This window comes from Balaenoptera physalus, assembly GCF_965194825.1.
Source record: "Balaenoptera physalus genome assembly, chromosome: 19".
In the NCBI taxonomy this organism is placed as follows: domain Eukaryota; kingdom Metazoa; phylum Chordata; class Mammalia; order Artiodactyla; family Balaenopteridae; genus Balaenoptera; species Balaenoptera physalus.
Genome location: NC_138900.1, coordinates 1041108 through 1057485, shown reverse-complemented (window position 1 = coordinate 1057485; position 16378 = coordinate 1041108). Strand labels below are relative to the sequence as shown.

At 45.8% G+C, this 16378-nt stretch overlaps 1 protein-coding gene across 6 annotated transcripts in view; it reads right to left on the bottom strand.

The window, feature by feature from the left end:
- The window catches only part of LOC309648138 (uncharacterized protein), a 67676-nt gene extending 58332 nt beyond the window's left edge, over window positions 1–9344 (bottom strand). For 2 of the 6 annotated variants that reach the window (XM_082436377.1, XM_082436378.1), the window contains exon 1: window positions 464–9343. Coding sequence is in view for 1 of the 6 variants with exons in the window: in XM_082436372.1 (XP_082292498.1) it covers window positions 464–496 (33 nt within the window). In the remaining 5 variants the exon portion in view is untranslated. Of the gene's footprint in view, window positions 1–77; window positions 180–463 lie in introns of all 6 variants that reach the window. The other 4 variants (XM_082436374.1, XM_082436379.1, XM_082436373.1 and 1 more) reach the window with 3 other exon arrangements.
- Window positions 9345–16378: the final 7034 nt, after the last annotated feature.

Sequence of the window (16378 nt, the reverse complement as noted above, 5' to 3'; positions counted from 1 at the left end):
CCCCAGTGCTACCGTTTATCAGTTGTGACCTTGGAAAAGCCACAACTTCCCTCTGCCTCAAAGTCCTCATCACCCACCTACAGTCTTTTCTTCCACTGAACAGGCTTTGGAGAATTTTCAAAAGCCTAACTCAGATCGTGTCCTTCCTTTGCTCAAAACTCTCCACCGCTCCGAGGGCCCTAAGAAGAAAGGTACAACCTCTCAGCTACCACTCCAGATGCAGCCTGGCCTCAAACTTGGTTCCCCGCAGAAACAAGACGGAGTACACGTCCCCGGGATGTTCCTGCTTCAGTTGCATCTCCAAGCCTCACTCACACCGCATACACTGGTGGTCAGAAATAGATAAACCACCCCTGAAGCCCTCACTGTCCTGGAGCAGACGTGACCAGGCGCCGCTCACTCGGGGCGTTCGTATTTCGGTGGGGAAACGGGCAGGCGAGAACCCGGAGACCGCCGCGTTTACCTGAGGTGGGTCCGTCAGCGCAGGCGCCGCCATCGGAGCCTTTACGCGGAGCGGAGCGGCGACAGTCCAGCGACCGGGTCGGAGTCGGCACGGTTACTCCCCGCAAGCGGCGGCGTCGTCCCCGACCCTAAGACCCGCCCCTGTGTAGTGCGCACAAACTCTCCACTTCCACCTCCTGGGCCCCTCACCTCGTTCCCAACACCGCACAGCGGAGCTATTGATCAGGTCCACAGGCTCAACAACAATAAAAATGTCCGCCACAAAAACACCGGAAGTCCTCCTCCCTGATGTTCCCCTCCCGGAAATGCCTCTTTCCTAGATTTTCATTGGATGAACGTTCCCTTAGCGCAATTTCTTCGGGGTAATGTAGTTCCAAGGCCTGAAGCAGTGGCGCCCCACACTGGAAGCACCACGAAAAAGCCAAACAGCACCGAGAGAAGCGCTGGGAAATCAGCTGGGGGTAGGGGGAGCGGGGGGGGGGGGGCGAGGAAGCGGCTCCATCCCTCTTAAGGTCGGGGTGGGGATACTTGAGGGAAAGGGGGGGATACTTCAGAGCATTTATTTAATCTCAGACTCCTTGAAGCCAAACCACGTCGACATCCAGTGGTAACTAGAAGTAAATAAACATCCTATTGCTCTTGAAATGCGTGCACCCTGAAGTGCTAGAGTCATTTTGTAAGCTATGTTCAGGGACAAGGAAAAAGACAGGACCCTGACTGAAAATCTGGAAAGGAGATATTGGGCAGGCCTGATGCAGCTAAACAAGAGGGAAAGCACTGCTTTTGGTACCCCCAGCAAAGGCTTTCCTGGCTTCATAGTCAGTGATTGTGCCCAAGTCAGTGAGAAACACTGACGGATGATCAGGCCACCCAAAATGGCTGTATTCTTGCTCTATGTACATCTCTGCCCCACCAGTCTGATTCACCTGCACCCTACTCACATGGCTGACCTTCCCTGTTAATCATAAGGCTTAATCAGTCAATGCCTACCTTCTTGCCCTAGCCACAGGTAGTGATTGTTCTAATCTTTAGATCATAACTTCTTCACATTGATAGTTTATCAAAGGGACTGTGAGTGGCATACTCCTCTGCGGCTTTCCCTAAGAATTGATGAGCCAGCCTCACATCAATTCCCTTTAAATCAGGTAAACTCCCTCTGCTCCACAGTAAAAAAGACTGCTGCCACTTCCTACCTAATGTGTCTGGACCATGGTAGAGTGTCTCTCATGGACCTTGCTCTGGATAAGTAAGATCCGTAGCCATTAAACCACTGATGTCTCTGTCCTTGTCTCTGGGCTCTTTCTTTGGTCTTCAGGCTGGGCAATTATTGATATATTATCCTGCCTCTGGGACAAGACCCCTTACTCTCTCCCAGCTGATCAGTGTCTCCAGCCTCCGCCACTCCCGCCCTGCTGTGGCACCGCTCCACAGGGAGAAGGCAGGGCCAGTGTGGTTTCTCTGCATGTATGGTGGAGTGGGTGAGCTGTGGCCAAACAGCTACCGTCAGAGATGTGGGCTGCTTCTCACGTACCGGTGGAGCAAGTTCCCACAATGGCCACCGCAGCCCCACCTGGGCTCTGCCCTGGGACTGGGCTGCCTCTTCATCCATAAATGGAGTCTTTCCCTGGTCTTGACTGCCCCAGATCCAGCGACATGTTGGGGCATGGAGTTAGTGGAGGCAGAGCATTTCTTCTGCTCTGGCTGCAGTGTGTGGTGAACCTGCTCACTGGAAACCGGCAGCTGCTGAAGCGGACCTCTCTCTGCCCGGTCCCAGGGCCAGGTGGGAGCATGCACACTCCTTCCAAACAGAGTCCAGGCTCCTCCAACCTTTCTCTCTGTCTCACTGGTCCTCCAACCAGTAAGGAGGCTTGCCTCTACCACATAGAACCTAGGACTGGGCCACCCAGTCTGTGGCTCGATCAGCTCACTGGCCAGGGTGGGTGTCTGCCCATGTGATCTCCCTTCTCCTCTGAGTCCCATATCTCTAGACCCCAGTGCTTTTCTTCCCTTCCTGCTGGATTACGTGTGCATGATGCTTACAGCCTTGGTTGTGCAGGAGTCCTTCTGCCAGTTTCCTGTTAGTTTTCAGTGAAGATTGCTCAACCGTAGCTGTATTTTTGATGTGTTCATGTGGAGAAGTGAGCTCATGTCCTCTTACACTGCCACCTTGATTTCCTCTCAGCTGGTCCATAATGAACAAAAACAACCAAATGAGAAATGAACCTATATTGTTTGGAGGACAAAAGGTCACTTCCTTCAACACCAGAGAATGACAAAGGCTCTCTCTTTGCCTAAGCTTTAGTCAGACTCCTCTGAGCGTTCTTTCCCACATATCTTGGTCTTTGACCCATCCTTGCAGGGCCTGCTTAGCCAAGTTTTATCAAGAAATCTGCAAAGCCCGCTTAGTAAGAATAACTCCCTCAGTGATATCTGATCAAACACTCATTTCCTATCCTCGGTATCTGACCTCTATGGCAAGATTGTTAAGTTGGTTTACCAAGGACACCTCTTACCCTGTTTTCTGTTGGTAATTTTCCATCCACTGACCCGTTCACTCTACTCCTTGGCTCTAAATCCTCAGCTGTCTTAAAGTTGAACTCAATATTTCACCTATATTGTCAGAAGCTTGACACCTATCCAAAATATTGATAGTTCTGAATAAAGAATTCCTTACCATTTTAACAAGTGTCAGAATAAATTTTTCCCTTAACACTGTTAAATCCATTTCAGTCAAACATAAATCTACTTTCTGTAGACACGGACAGAGTATTGGGAGGATCCTTACGCACCACCAAAAACGGCACCTAGGGAGCCACCTGGGCACTGAGGGACTTGGATCACACATGTACCCTCCACAGTCCTCTAAATCCATGGGAGGTATTGATAATATCCCCATTTCAGACCTGAAGAAATGGAAGGGCTGAGAGGGGACTTCCTCAAGGTCACAACCCTAGAGGGGACTCAGACAGAATCCACAAAGAGGTCTCTACACTCTGCAGCCTCTGCTCCTTGCTGTGGCTGCTCAAAGGGAACAAATGCTGTGAAGGGGATTTGAAAAGTCCCAATTCCTACCCAAGGAACTGTGGGAGGGGACCCAGGGTGTTCAGATGGAGCAAGAATCAGAAAGGTCACGGAGGGCACTGGGGTTGTAGTTTAGGTGGAAACAGGGTGGGAGGATGTAGGGGCATTTATCCTGCAGCAAAAGGACCATTTCTTCAGAGGAAACTGTGGCCCACATACAGGGTATCTTCTGCTCTGTTTGTGAACCCCCAGCAATGGACTAGGAATTGGGATTCAATGTTAGGTCACCTGGCTCAGGTCACAAGCAGTCTGGTCACTGTAGTCCTCTTTCACTCCCCAAGCAGGTTTGGGGACTCAAAGAACACCTTGTCCATCCTGACACCCTCTGTCCCCTTCTCCCCAAGAGCCCCGCTCATTCCCTCTACCCCATGCTGATGGACAGGACTATCTTTTCACTGGGAACAAACATTGATGGCTTTCCTGTGAATGACCCCACTTATCTACCCAACCTGCCCAGTGCTCAGAGTCTATTATTATTTTTCCCATTTGTGAAAGGAGGGGTCTGAAGTTCAGCAAGTTTGAGGGACTTCCAGAATGGCATTCAGCTGCCATCCCTTTGATGAGAGTGCATCCTCTACACTGCACAGGTGCACTGGCTTCTCCTCTGCACCTCCCTGCACAGACTCCATCAGCTGTGTCCCGACCATGAACTACCCACACCTGACGTCTGCATCCACACCAGGGCCTCCAGCTCCACCTCTCCCAGTGTACATCTCCCTGCAAACACCTTCCCTTTTGTAAAGCTGTTCACAGGGACAGCAGCACGAACCCAACAAACCACACAGGGTCTTCAGCATCGCCCCAAATATGACACGTACCTCCACCATATGCCATATGCAGTGATTTGTTTCCAAGGTCGTGTCCATGTTCTTCATGAACCCACTTCAGAATGTGCCTGGGTACAAATTGTCCTGGTAAGTATTTCAAACCCTGTGAGGGTCCCTGAACGACAAAGAATGTTCACTGCAGCACTCTCCCTGTAACCAAGGCTCTTCCTCCTAACCCCCTCACCCATCTCCTTACTGCTCCTCCTACCCACCAGAAAAACATAAATCACCGAATGATTGCTAATCAGCAAGAACGTGCCCACAACTCCTCAGGACTCACCCTTGACAAACCTTTGTCCAAATGCTAAGGGCTGAATGCAGGCTGACACCTCACATAAACCCTGTAAAACCCCACCCCAAGTCCTTTGCTTGATAAAGCTGCTCACAGGTGTGAATCTCCAGCTTGTAACAAGGTGGTGACCCAGTCCCTGAACTGAACACCATCAGTGCATCATCAAACTTGCGGTGATGTGGGAGATGCTATTCTTTCTAAGCCAGTCTGCACCCACCTCGTCACACGGATCCACCAGAACTGTGTGATTGTGTGTGGCCCACACGCCAGAATGTTGAGCATCCCTATCACACGCCTGTCCCACAATCTACCTGGAGTGTTTGTGTGGCCACACCTGCCATGCTGGGTCAGCACCTCCCATTTTATTTTCCCAAGGTTTCATTCCTGTCACACATCTTTTGTGCTGTGGTACATGAGCTTGTACGTCCAGGCTGCACTGAAGGGTGTTAGCATTCAAAATCTAACACACTGTGTCCCCAGTTGTGCTGATATGCAGTAATATTTAGAATACTTTCATGTGCAATAAAGTTACCAGAGTTATGTGAGGGCTCTTTTATTTTAGAAATACATGCTAAGAAATTATGTATTCAATGACATGATACCTGGAATTATAAATTTAAAAACCACTACATACATGATGTTACACAAGCACAAAAATGTGCATGATATGATAAATAATCTAACATAGGGGTAAGATCCAACAGTCATTCCGTTTATATAAACATTTGAAAATAGTCATCACAAAAGTAGACTATGTTCTTGCATCAGTTATTTTTAAAAAATATTTATTTATTTGGCTGCATAGGGTGTTAGTTGTGGCATGTAGGATCTCTCGTTTCTGCGCCCGGGCTCCGTTCTAATTGTGGCACACGGGCTTAGTTGCCCCGTGGCATATGGAGTCTTTGTTCCCTGACCAGTGATCCAACCCGGGTCCCCTGCATTGGAAGGCAGATTCTTAAACATTGGACCACTAGGGAAGTCCCTTGCAACAGCAATTTTAATGTTGAGGATGAATCAAAAATGGCAGGAGGAAACTGGTTTCAGGGGTGTGCACAAGTATCAGAATGTCAAAATGTACATTTCAAATATTTGCAATTTATTCTAAGTCAACTATACATTCATGAAACGATTCTTAAAACAAATATGCAAAACCTGTCACTTTATAATCATTCTACTATGGTAACTACATTCTTAAAATTATTTGCTGCTGCTGAACCTGTAAGGTGGAAAAAGTATACAATGGTGGCCTACTGGCAATGCTTCCTAACTCCGTGTTCGGTGACATTATGTTGGCAATTTGACATTGGCTATGGTGGGAAATTGGCAAACACTACAAAACAGGGCTTAATTTACTGTGTAATTGAATGTCTGGACTTAGGACTGAGGTAGCATATGTTAATAATGCAGATTTATCTTAAACATGTATAATGTATGTGGTCATTACGTCATGCATAGTAAAAAAAATTGAGGAAAACATGAGAACCTATGCTTTCACTATTGCAAATTACAATTACATTCAGAAAAAAGTCATTCACATTATTGGTGAGTGAGTGAAATCTCACAGATGTCTTTGTTGTTTCCCTGCACTCCTATTTGTCAAAAAAAAAAAGAGAAAATAGGCAAATCTCACAAAATAAAAGTAGGCAAAAGATAGGAATAGAAATTTAACCAGACAGGACACACACTAAGTCCTGGTTAGGACTTAGTTTGCATGATATGAAGACAAAATGCTAAGATGCCTAGATGTTTCATCCAACAACTGTAATATAATAGAGTTACACTTTGAATGAGTTAATGTGAAAAATTATATGTAAATATAATTTCTATACATTTTGAAGTATGGATTTTTCGTTATACCTCAAGTTTGTTGCTAAAGATATTTTTAGTAACAATAAACATATGTGAAAATGAGGGCTGAACACTCCATTGTCTTCAAGAAAGAAGGGTGAAGTTGGAGAGCTGAAAGCAGAGGTGGTTTTTTATCTTCTGTTCACTCGCTGTTATTTGGGAAGAAGGACTTTATTATGGATCTCAAACTCTTCATCTGTGAAGGAATTATCTTTCTGCTTCCTCTGTTCATGGGTATGAAGTGAGCATTAAATGCAATAATATATGTGAATGAATAAAGAGCATTTTTTGAGGAAAAAAAAAAACAACCTCAACATCAAGAATCCTGAGAGATGGGGTTTCCCTGGTGGTGCAGTGGTTAAGAATCCGCCTGCCAATGCAGGGACACGGGTTCGAGCCCTGGTCCGGGAAGATCCCACATGCAGAGGAGCAACTAAGCCCGTGCGCCACAACTACTGAGCCTGCACTCTACAGCCTGCGTGCCACAACTACTGAAGCCCACATGCCTAGAGCCCGTGCTCCACAACAAGAGAAGCCACCGCAATAAGAAGCCCGCACACCGCAACGAAGAGTAGCCCCCACTCGCCACAACTAGAGAAAGCCCGGGCACAGCAACGGAAGACCCAACGCAGCCGAAAAATTAATTAATTAATTAAAAAAAAAAAAAAAGAATCCTGACAGAAATCAATTAAAATCATGATTCCATAATGCCATTTTACAGTCTTCATTGGAGATGTCCGCCTGCATTAAGACTTAGCTTTTAAGTTAGGTTGGTCAAGTGTGGGTCCCAAAGAAGGGTGGGCAAGTTCTTGCTGATTAACAATCATTGTTTGGTGACTTACATTTTTCGATGGTGGTGGGGGAGGATCACTGAGATGATGGGTAGAGGGGTTAGGAGGAAGAGCCTTGGGGACCAGGCCACATGAGGGCCACAGTGGACATTCTTAGTCCTCAGTGTCCCTCACACTGCCCAGAACATGAGTGGGTCAACTGCATAATGGGGCAACAGGGACATCCTGATGTGGGTTTATGAGGAAGATGGACAGGACCTTGGAAACGAATCACTGCATATGGCGGTGGAGCCTGTGTCAAATCTGGGATAACAACAATGACCCAGTCTGGAGTGCTTGGCTTAGTGCTACTGTCCCTGTGAAGAACTTCCCAAGTGGAAGGGTGTTTCCGGGAGATGTGCACTGGTGGAAATGAAGCTGGAGACCCTAGTTGAGATGCAGACGCCAGGTGTGGGTGGTTCACAGTCAGGACACAGCAAATGGAGGCCCTGCTCGGAGGGGCAGGAGAGAAGCCAGTGGATGGGTGCAGTGTGTAGAGAAACCACTCTCATCAAAGGCCTGGCAGTAGTGAGCTCTTGTGGAAGTCCCTCAACCTCTCTGGGCTGCACATGCCTTCTTTCACAAATGAGAATCATAATAATCGAATCTGAGCACTGGTTAGGATAGGTAGATAAATGGGGTCACTTACAGAAAAGTCATCAATGTTGGTTCCCAGAGAAAAGATACTCCTGTCCATCAGCATGGGTCTGGGGTATGAGTAGGGCTCAATAGGGTGGGGGAGGGGCGGTTATGGGGTGGGGCAGAAGTGTCAGGATAGAGAAGGTGTTCCTTCAGTCCCCAAAACTGGTGTGGGAGGATGGAGAAGTGAAGTGACCAGACCCCCCCATATCCTGAACCAGGCAACCTGGCATTGAATCCCAGATCCGTGTCCATTGCTGGGAGATCACAAACAGATGATACATTCTCTCTGTGCCTCAGTTTCCTCCCTAGAAAGGGTCTATTTGCTACATAATAACTGCACAGGTTCTTCCCACCCTGTTACCACCTCAATTTCTCCAACATCAGTGCCATCCACATTCTCTGCATTCACAAGGCCTTTTCTGCACTGTGAACTCTCTGATGTTGAATCAAGTGGTACCTTTGGGTGAAAGATTTATCATATTCCTTGCACTCATAAGGCTTTTATCCAGTGTGGATTTCCCTATAGATACGCAGAAGCTGTCCTTAGCTAAAGGATTTAGCGCATTCGATGCACTAATAAGGGCTTTCTCCACTGTGAACTCTCTGATGTTCAATTAAGTTCCACTTTTGGGTGAACGATTTATCACATTCGTTGCATTCATAAGGCTTTTCTCTGGTGTGAATTTTCCAGTGGGCAGTGAGGTACTTCCTTTGGCTAAAAGATCTCCCACATTGGCTGCACTCATAAAGCCTTTCTCCACAGTTAACTCTCTGATGTGCAAGGAATCTGGACTTGTGGGTAAAAACTTTTCCACATTGGCTGCATTCATAGGGCCTCTCTGCGTGTGAACTTTCTGGTGGTGAATAAGGTTAGTTCTTCGAGTTCAGGCTTTCCCACATTCTCTGAACTCACAAAACCCTTCACTAGTGAGGACTCTCTCACCCTGAACAAGTATTCCTGTGTGGCTGGAGGCTTTCTCGCCTTCTCCCCAGCTGTGATGACCTTTTCCACTGTGAAAAACAGCTTCACACTCCTTACTGTTGTTCAGTTTCTTCCTGGTATTAGTGACCTGTTTCTGAAGTCCAATTTTGGCCACTAATTCCTTCCCAATCTCACTGTACATAGAGAGATTCCCTGATGCGTAGACTGTGCAGCTCTTCAAAAACGAGGGTCTCCCCACATCACATCAGAAGGGTTTCTCCCTAATGTGCTGCCTCTGGTGCTGTTGAAGGTTTGCAGTGAAATAGAACTGTTTCCCACATTCCCCACATGTGTATGCTTTCTGCCCCCTATTTGTTCCTTGGTGTTCAGGCAAGTGCAAAATATCTCTGAAGACTGGGACACACATCTTACAGGGCTGGGGCTTCTCAGGAGACAAACCTGTGCTGGTGGTCCTAATCTGTGACACTCCTTCTCCAGATACAGTCTGTTAAGATGGTGTCTCTTCATCCTCGACTCCATGCCAAGAACCTGAAAACAATTGTGAAGTCCATGTTGAGTTTGTTACGGGGGAGTGACACCATCACAATTGTACATCTGATACATGAAAGAACGAGTCCATGGGATTGTGTTCAGGAAATGGAGTTGGGGTCAAACTGAGGAAGCAACTGCTCTGCAGTATTGGGCCTTAAGGTCACAGAATTGAGGAGGCCTCACCAAGCACAGGAAACAAGGACTGGATGTGGCCCAAGGGTGAAAGGCATGTTCTACAATTCACTCCTCTCAATAGCTTCCACCAGGAACAAGTCTACTGGTGACCTGTGATTCTGTGCACAAGTGTATGTCCAGGCCCCAGAAAATCTGACTGCAACAGGTATCTGGTGTTCAAGGAATATTACAGGATACCTATGTGTTTCAGGACATAAACAATGTCAGTAGGTACTATGGGGAAAACAGTGAGAGGACCACATAAGTGGCTTAGAGAGGTGATAGGGAATTGATTCCAGGCTGGAATCAGAATAAAAATGAGAAGTAGTAGAAATGAAAAGTTGGCAGAGTATCAAGAATGGAGAAGGCGGGACATCCCTGGTGGTGCAGTGGTTAAGAATATGCCTGTCAATGCAGGGGACACGGATTTGATCCCTGGTCCGGGAAGATCCCACATGGCACGAAGCAACTAAGCCCGTGTGCCAAAACTACTGAACCTGCGCTCTAGAGCCCGCGAGCCACAACTTCTGAGCCCGCAGGCCACAGCTACTGAAGCCCGCTCACCTAGAGCCCGTGCTCTGCAACAAGAGAAGCTACCACAATGAGAAGCCCGTGCACCACATGGAAGAGTAGCCCACGCTCGCCACAACTAGAGAAAAGCCTGCACACAGCAACGAAAACCCAACGCAGCCAAAAATAAATAAATTTAAAAATAAAAAAAGAATGGAGAAGGGACAAGAGAAATGATTTGTGGCCACTGGCAATGACACTCAACCAGGATAGGTTTCTGGAATGACTTGAACACAGACCTGATATGAAGCTCTTCCAGCTGCCATTCATCTTGGCCATGCTACCTGCGAGCTCTTTTTGCTGAGACCAGAGTTATGTCCATCCCGTGAAGCACCAAGGACTCTCCACCCCCAATTCAACAACTACATGGGAGGCAAATGATACAAGTCCTAACAGAACAGTAGGACATGTGAGTGGCCAACACTGGCGCAGAGGAGGAACTCAGCACACAAAAAGGGACACTATTTAAATACTACAAAAAGAAGCTCCAATGGGGGCAGAGGGAAGGATGTAAAACAGACGGATTCCATCTCCTCACCTAAACAATACCTGTACTTACAGAATTTAACTAATGTAACTCTTGGAACTCTGGAGTCTATTAAGGTCTATCTATTGAAGATTGAGAAGACCTTAAGTTTACATCTCATGTTGATATCACAGGTCATCACAGCTGGGGAGAAAGCAAGAAAGCCTCCAGCCACACAGAAATACTTGTTCAGGATGAGAGAGTCCTCACTAGTGAAGGGTTTTTTGAATGCAGTGAATGGGGGAAATCCTTTAGCCGAAGCCAGTATCTCACTGTCCATAGGAAAATCCACACCGGAGAAAAGCCTTATGAATGCAGCCAATGAGGAAAATTTTTTACTCATAAAGCCACTTTCCTTATACATTGAAAAATTCACACTGGAGGAAGGTCTTATGAGCGCAGTGAATGTGGGAAATCTTTTAGCATAAGACTAAACCTCAATACCCATAGGAACATCCACCCTGGAGAAAAGCCTTATGAGTGCAAGGAATGTGATAAATCTTTTATCCAAAGGTGCCACTTGGTTCAACATCAGAGAGTTCACAGTGGAGAAAGGCTTTATGAATGCAGCGAATGAGGATGGCACTGGGGTTGGAGGAGTTTGGGGTGGTAACAGGTGGGAAGACGCAAGTGTAGTCACCGAGCAGCAAATGGACCATTTCGAGGGAGGAATCTGAGGCACAGAGAGGGTGTGTCTTCTCATTGTGATCTCCCAGCAATGGACAGGTATTTGGGATTCAATGTCAGGTTGCCTGTTTCAGAACAAAGGGAGTCTGGTCACTGTAATCCTCTTTCCCTTCCAACCCAGCTTGGGGACTCAAAGAACACCTAGTTCACCCTCCGCCCCCCTCCTGCTCATACATTGCACTCCATGCTCAATGGCCAGGATTATCCTTCTACTGGGAAACAACATTGATGGCTTTCCTGTGAATGATCCATTTACCTACCTGATAATGTCTGGGCCTGCTACCTCCATGTCAGAGCATTGCACCAGGTTTAGGGCAGCCAACACTAGAGAAAAGACTTGACCTTCAGATGCAGAGGCCCTTGGATCCCAGGGCAGAGCCCGGGTGGGGCTGCATCCGCCATTGTTGGCACTTACTTCACCGGGACATCAGAAGCAGCCCAGATTTCTGAGGCTAGCTGCTTGGCCACAGATCACCTACCCACCATACATGTAGAGGAACCGCACAGTCCCTGCCTTCTCCCTGTGGAGCAATGCCAAAACAGAGCAGGAGTGCTAGAGAGGGGACATACTGATCAGCTGTGAGAGACCAAGGGTCCTGTCCCCAAGGCAGGGCAGAGATAGGTCTGACTGTGACTGCCTCACCATGTGCCCCAGCCCAGGGCACCCCTGCCCAAGTCAAGCAAATGCTCCACGGAGCACTCTGTGACATAACTCAGAGAAATATTTTTTTAGATCTGTCTCTTAAGGCAAAGGAAATAAAAGCAGGGAATTCCCTGGCGGTCCAGTGGTTAGGGTTCCGCGCCCTCACTGCCGAGGGCCCAGGTTCAATTCCTGGTCCGGGAACTACAATCCCACAAGCCACATGGTGTGGCCAATAAATAAATAAATAAATAAATAAATAAATAAATAAATAAATAAATAAAAGCAAAAATAAACAAATGGGACCTAATTAAATTTAAAAGCTTCCCCACAGCAAAGGGAACCATTGACAAACCAAAAAGACAATCTATGGAATGGGATTAAATATTTGCAAATGATGACCGACAAGGTGTTAATATCCAAAATATATAAACAGCTCATGCTACTCAATATCAAAAAACAAATAATCTCATCAAAAATGTGCAGAAGACCTGAGTAGACACTATCCCAAAGAAGACATACAGATGGCTAACAGGCAAATGAAACGATGTTCAACATTGCTAATTATTAGAGAAATGCAATCAAAACAACTATGATATATCACCTCACACCTGTCAGAATGGCTGTTAGCAAAGAGTCTAAAAATATGTTGGAGAGGATGTGGAAAAATAGGGGACCCTCCTACACTGTTGGTGGAAATGTAAATTGGTGTAGCCAATGTTAAACAATTTGGACGTTTCTCAGAAAACTATAATTAGCACTACCATATGATGCAGCAATTCCACTCCTAGGTATATCTCCAGGAAAATATGAAAACACTAATCTGAAAAGATACGTGCACCCCAAAGTTCACCACAACACTATTTACAATAGCCATGATATGGAAGCAACCCAAATGCCCATCAACAGACGAATGGATAAAGAAGATGTGTGTGTGTGTGTGAAATGGAATATTATTCAGCCATAAAAAGAATAAAATTCTGCCATTTTCAGCAACTTGGATAGACCTAGAGAATACTGTGCCTGGTGAAATAAGTCAGACAGAGAAAGACAAATACTGTATGATATCATTTACGTGCAATTTAAAAACAATACAAATGAATGACACAAAATAGAAACAAACTCACAGATATAGAAAACAAACCAGTGGTTACCAAAGTAGAGAGGGAAGGGTGGTGGGGCAAATTAGGCATATGGGATTAAGAGATACAAACTACTATGTATAAAATATATAAGCAACAGGGTTATATTGTATAGGACAAGGAATTTTAGCCATTATTGTGTAATAGCTTTTAATGGAGTATAATCTGTAAAAATACTGAATCACTATGCTGTACACCTGAAAATAGTATAATATTATTTTTAAAATAAAAAATTTCAAAATTAAAAATAAATAAAAAATGAACAGGTGAATTTTCCGTGGAGAATTGATAAAAGATGATATTTACTGGATGGTACAAACCACCAGACATTTAATAAAGGGAATTTCTATGAAAAGAGTTTTGCACGATTTATGAGATGGTCACTCAGGTGTGGCCACAAGAAAAGACAGAGGACGGCTTCCCTGGTGGCAAAGTGACTAAGAATCTGCCTGCCAATGCAGGGAACACGGGTTCGAGCCCTGGTCCAGGAGGATCCCACATGCCGCGGAGCAATTAAGCCAGTGTGCCACAACTACTGAGCCCACGTGCCACAGTTACTGAAGCCAATGTGCCTAAAGCCCATGTTCTGCAACAAGAGAAGCCACCACAATGAGAAGCCCGTGCACCGCAACGAAGAGTAGCTCCCGCTCACTGCAACTAGAGAAAGCCTGCGCAGCAACGAAGACCCAGCGCAGCCAAAATACATAAATAAGGCCGCTGCCCGCCACCTCTGGGAGCCTGGGAAAGGAAAACCGTGAGTGAGCGAACGACTCAGGCCCCGGTTGGCGGCAGCGGCGGCCGGGGGGGGGGAGCTGCCGTTGAGGGGGGCAGGCGGCTGGAGCGGCGGCGGTGGTCTGCACCAGCCATGTCGAATAAAAACAAGAAGGAGAAAGAATCACCAAAAACAGGGAAAAGTGGAAAAAGTTCAAAAGAAGGACAAGACATAATAGAATCAGAGTGCTACTGTCTAAGAGCTGGAGCTACAGAGCTTGAAATTACCACTGAAAAATGCTGAAATGTTGGGCCCTTCAATACTTCCTCCTAAGGATCCCAGAGGCAACATGGCATATTAACATGACAGTTGGCAGATCACTGTGTATATTTTGCAGGCGCACAAATTGAGGCACTTCCGTTCCTCTGAACTTGGAGTTGACCATTGCTTTTCCATTGTTGTCTCTCTCACCTCAATGTTCCTCTCCGTTCTTCACTTCTAGTCCCACCTCCTTACTAAGTGTAATTGACTCACGCGGGTCAATTAGACCATTACACACACTCTCTTCCTCTCTTGTCTGCTGATACTACTCTGAACTCGAATATTTTAACCTGAACCGTTCACACAGGTTTGCAGTTCCTACACTGCTTTTCATACCTTTCTGAAGTCACGTCACCTTCACAGTCAGCGTTGGCTCAGGTTACCCTGTGGACGCCCCTCTGTTATGACAGTTAGCACACCCAGGGCTGCCCAGCCAGAGAGGTGCAGAGCAGGTGCTGGTCCAGGGCAGAGAAGTAATCCCAACAGAGAAAACGTTAAAGAACTTGGCCTGCGGTTGACTTAATACACCACTTCAAGTGTGGGGAAGGTCCTTATACAAAAGTCCTGGCCGGTGATAATCTGGCTTCAAGGAAAACAAAGGAGTAGGTGGCTAACTTTGCAGACCACTTTGTGGTTAGAACAGGGGGACATTTGATGGCGTGGGTTTTTAGCAAGAAGCCCTGCAGTAAAGGATACAGTGCTTCAGCAAGGGGCTTAGTGAATAAAATGCTGACTCCTGATGGCCATAAACGATGGCACCTAACTTCTGTGGCCCTATTTCCTCATCCTTAAAACGACTTGGTGAGTTTCAGATTTGGCCATTTTTAAGTATATGGGATAGATTAGGCGTAACCTCTCTTGAAAGTTTTCCCTGCAAGATATCTGGCAGGATATGTCTTCCCATGTAACAAAATACCATTAAAAGTCATAACTGCTGCTGCGTAACTTTTGTATTTTAGTAGAAACTCCTATTCCTTGAACGATGTGTATTGGAACATCTTTCTTTGCTTTTTTCCTCTTTCAAATAGAATGTTTAATGTTTGACTTGCTTATCCATACGTGTCCTGGGAATCAGTTTCCGCCCAATACATCCTGCTGGTTTATTTCATAGCACACTTTTAAGGAGTGAGGATGCAAATGCGCTCACAGGTAACTTGACCTTGAAAAACTGTGGAGATTGACAGAGGGAACTCATCTTTGAGCAGCTGTTCTCAGTGCAACATTCAAATCTGTAGAAATGTAGCTAGGCTCATTGGATGAACATTTAGAATCCTAGTAAATTGCTCACAGATTCCTAAAGTCCATTTTAGAGGATCAGACCATGCAACCATGGTTTTTGATATCGTTATTTTAATTTGTGTACTGTGTCAAAAGTTACGTTTTAGAAAGTGTTCGTGCGTTTTGTAAAGTGATTCGTTGTAAGCACATTAAAGGTCGTTCGAGTGTTTAAATAATTAATTAATTAATTAAATTGATTTTTAAAAAATAATAAATAAATAATAAAAAGAAAAGAAAATGAACAATTGATCCAAATGCTGAAATAAGAGAAACCTTATAGATCTTTAACAAGAGTAGAAAAAACATTTTTTTCTTTTTTGGTGCAGAAATCAAAGAACTTAGAGACACAGGTGTCACTGTTGATGAGCACAAACGGGCTGAAAGCTGGGAAACATGAAGTTAGTAGCACAGAGATGTCCATCAGCCACTGGCCTGGATTTACAATTACAGCAACACAAAGATTCAAAATGGAAGAGAGACAGTAAAAACAGACGATGAAGCTCACCAGGATCAGGATGGCGCATGTGGCTCTGGCCTCATGGGAAGGTGTGGGGAAATTCTGTTGCTGTGAATGTGTTGGACTCGCTGCTCGTGCCTGTGAAGGACAAAGATCATGTACCCACTAGTCCAGATCATGAAGCCCAAACAATAATATCCAGGGAAGAAAATATGAATGCCTATAATCAGCCAAGGTAACTGTCTGACATGACTGAGGAACAGTATCCAAAATTTTTTGAATGCAGCCCTCCAGAGAGCTCCATCACATGTACTGGTGACATTACTGTAAATAAAGTATGTGATCTCCCATTGTTTACTTAGTTGACCCCAAGTGAATGCCCAGGTAGCCAAGGGTCCAGGAGAAGGGTGCTTTC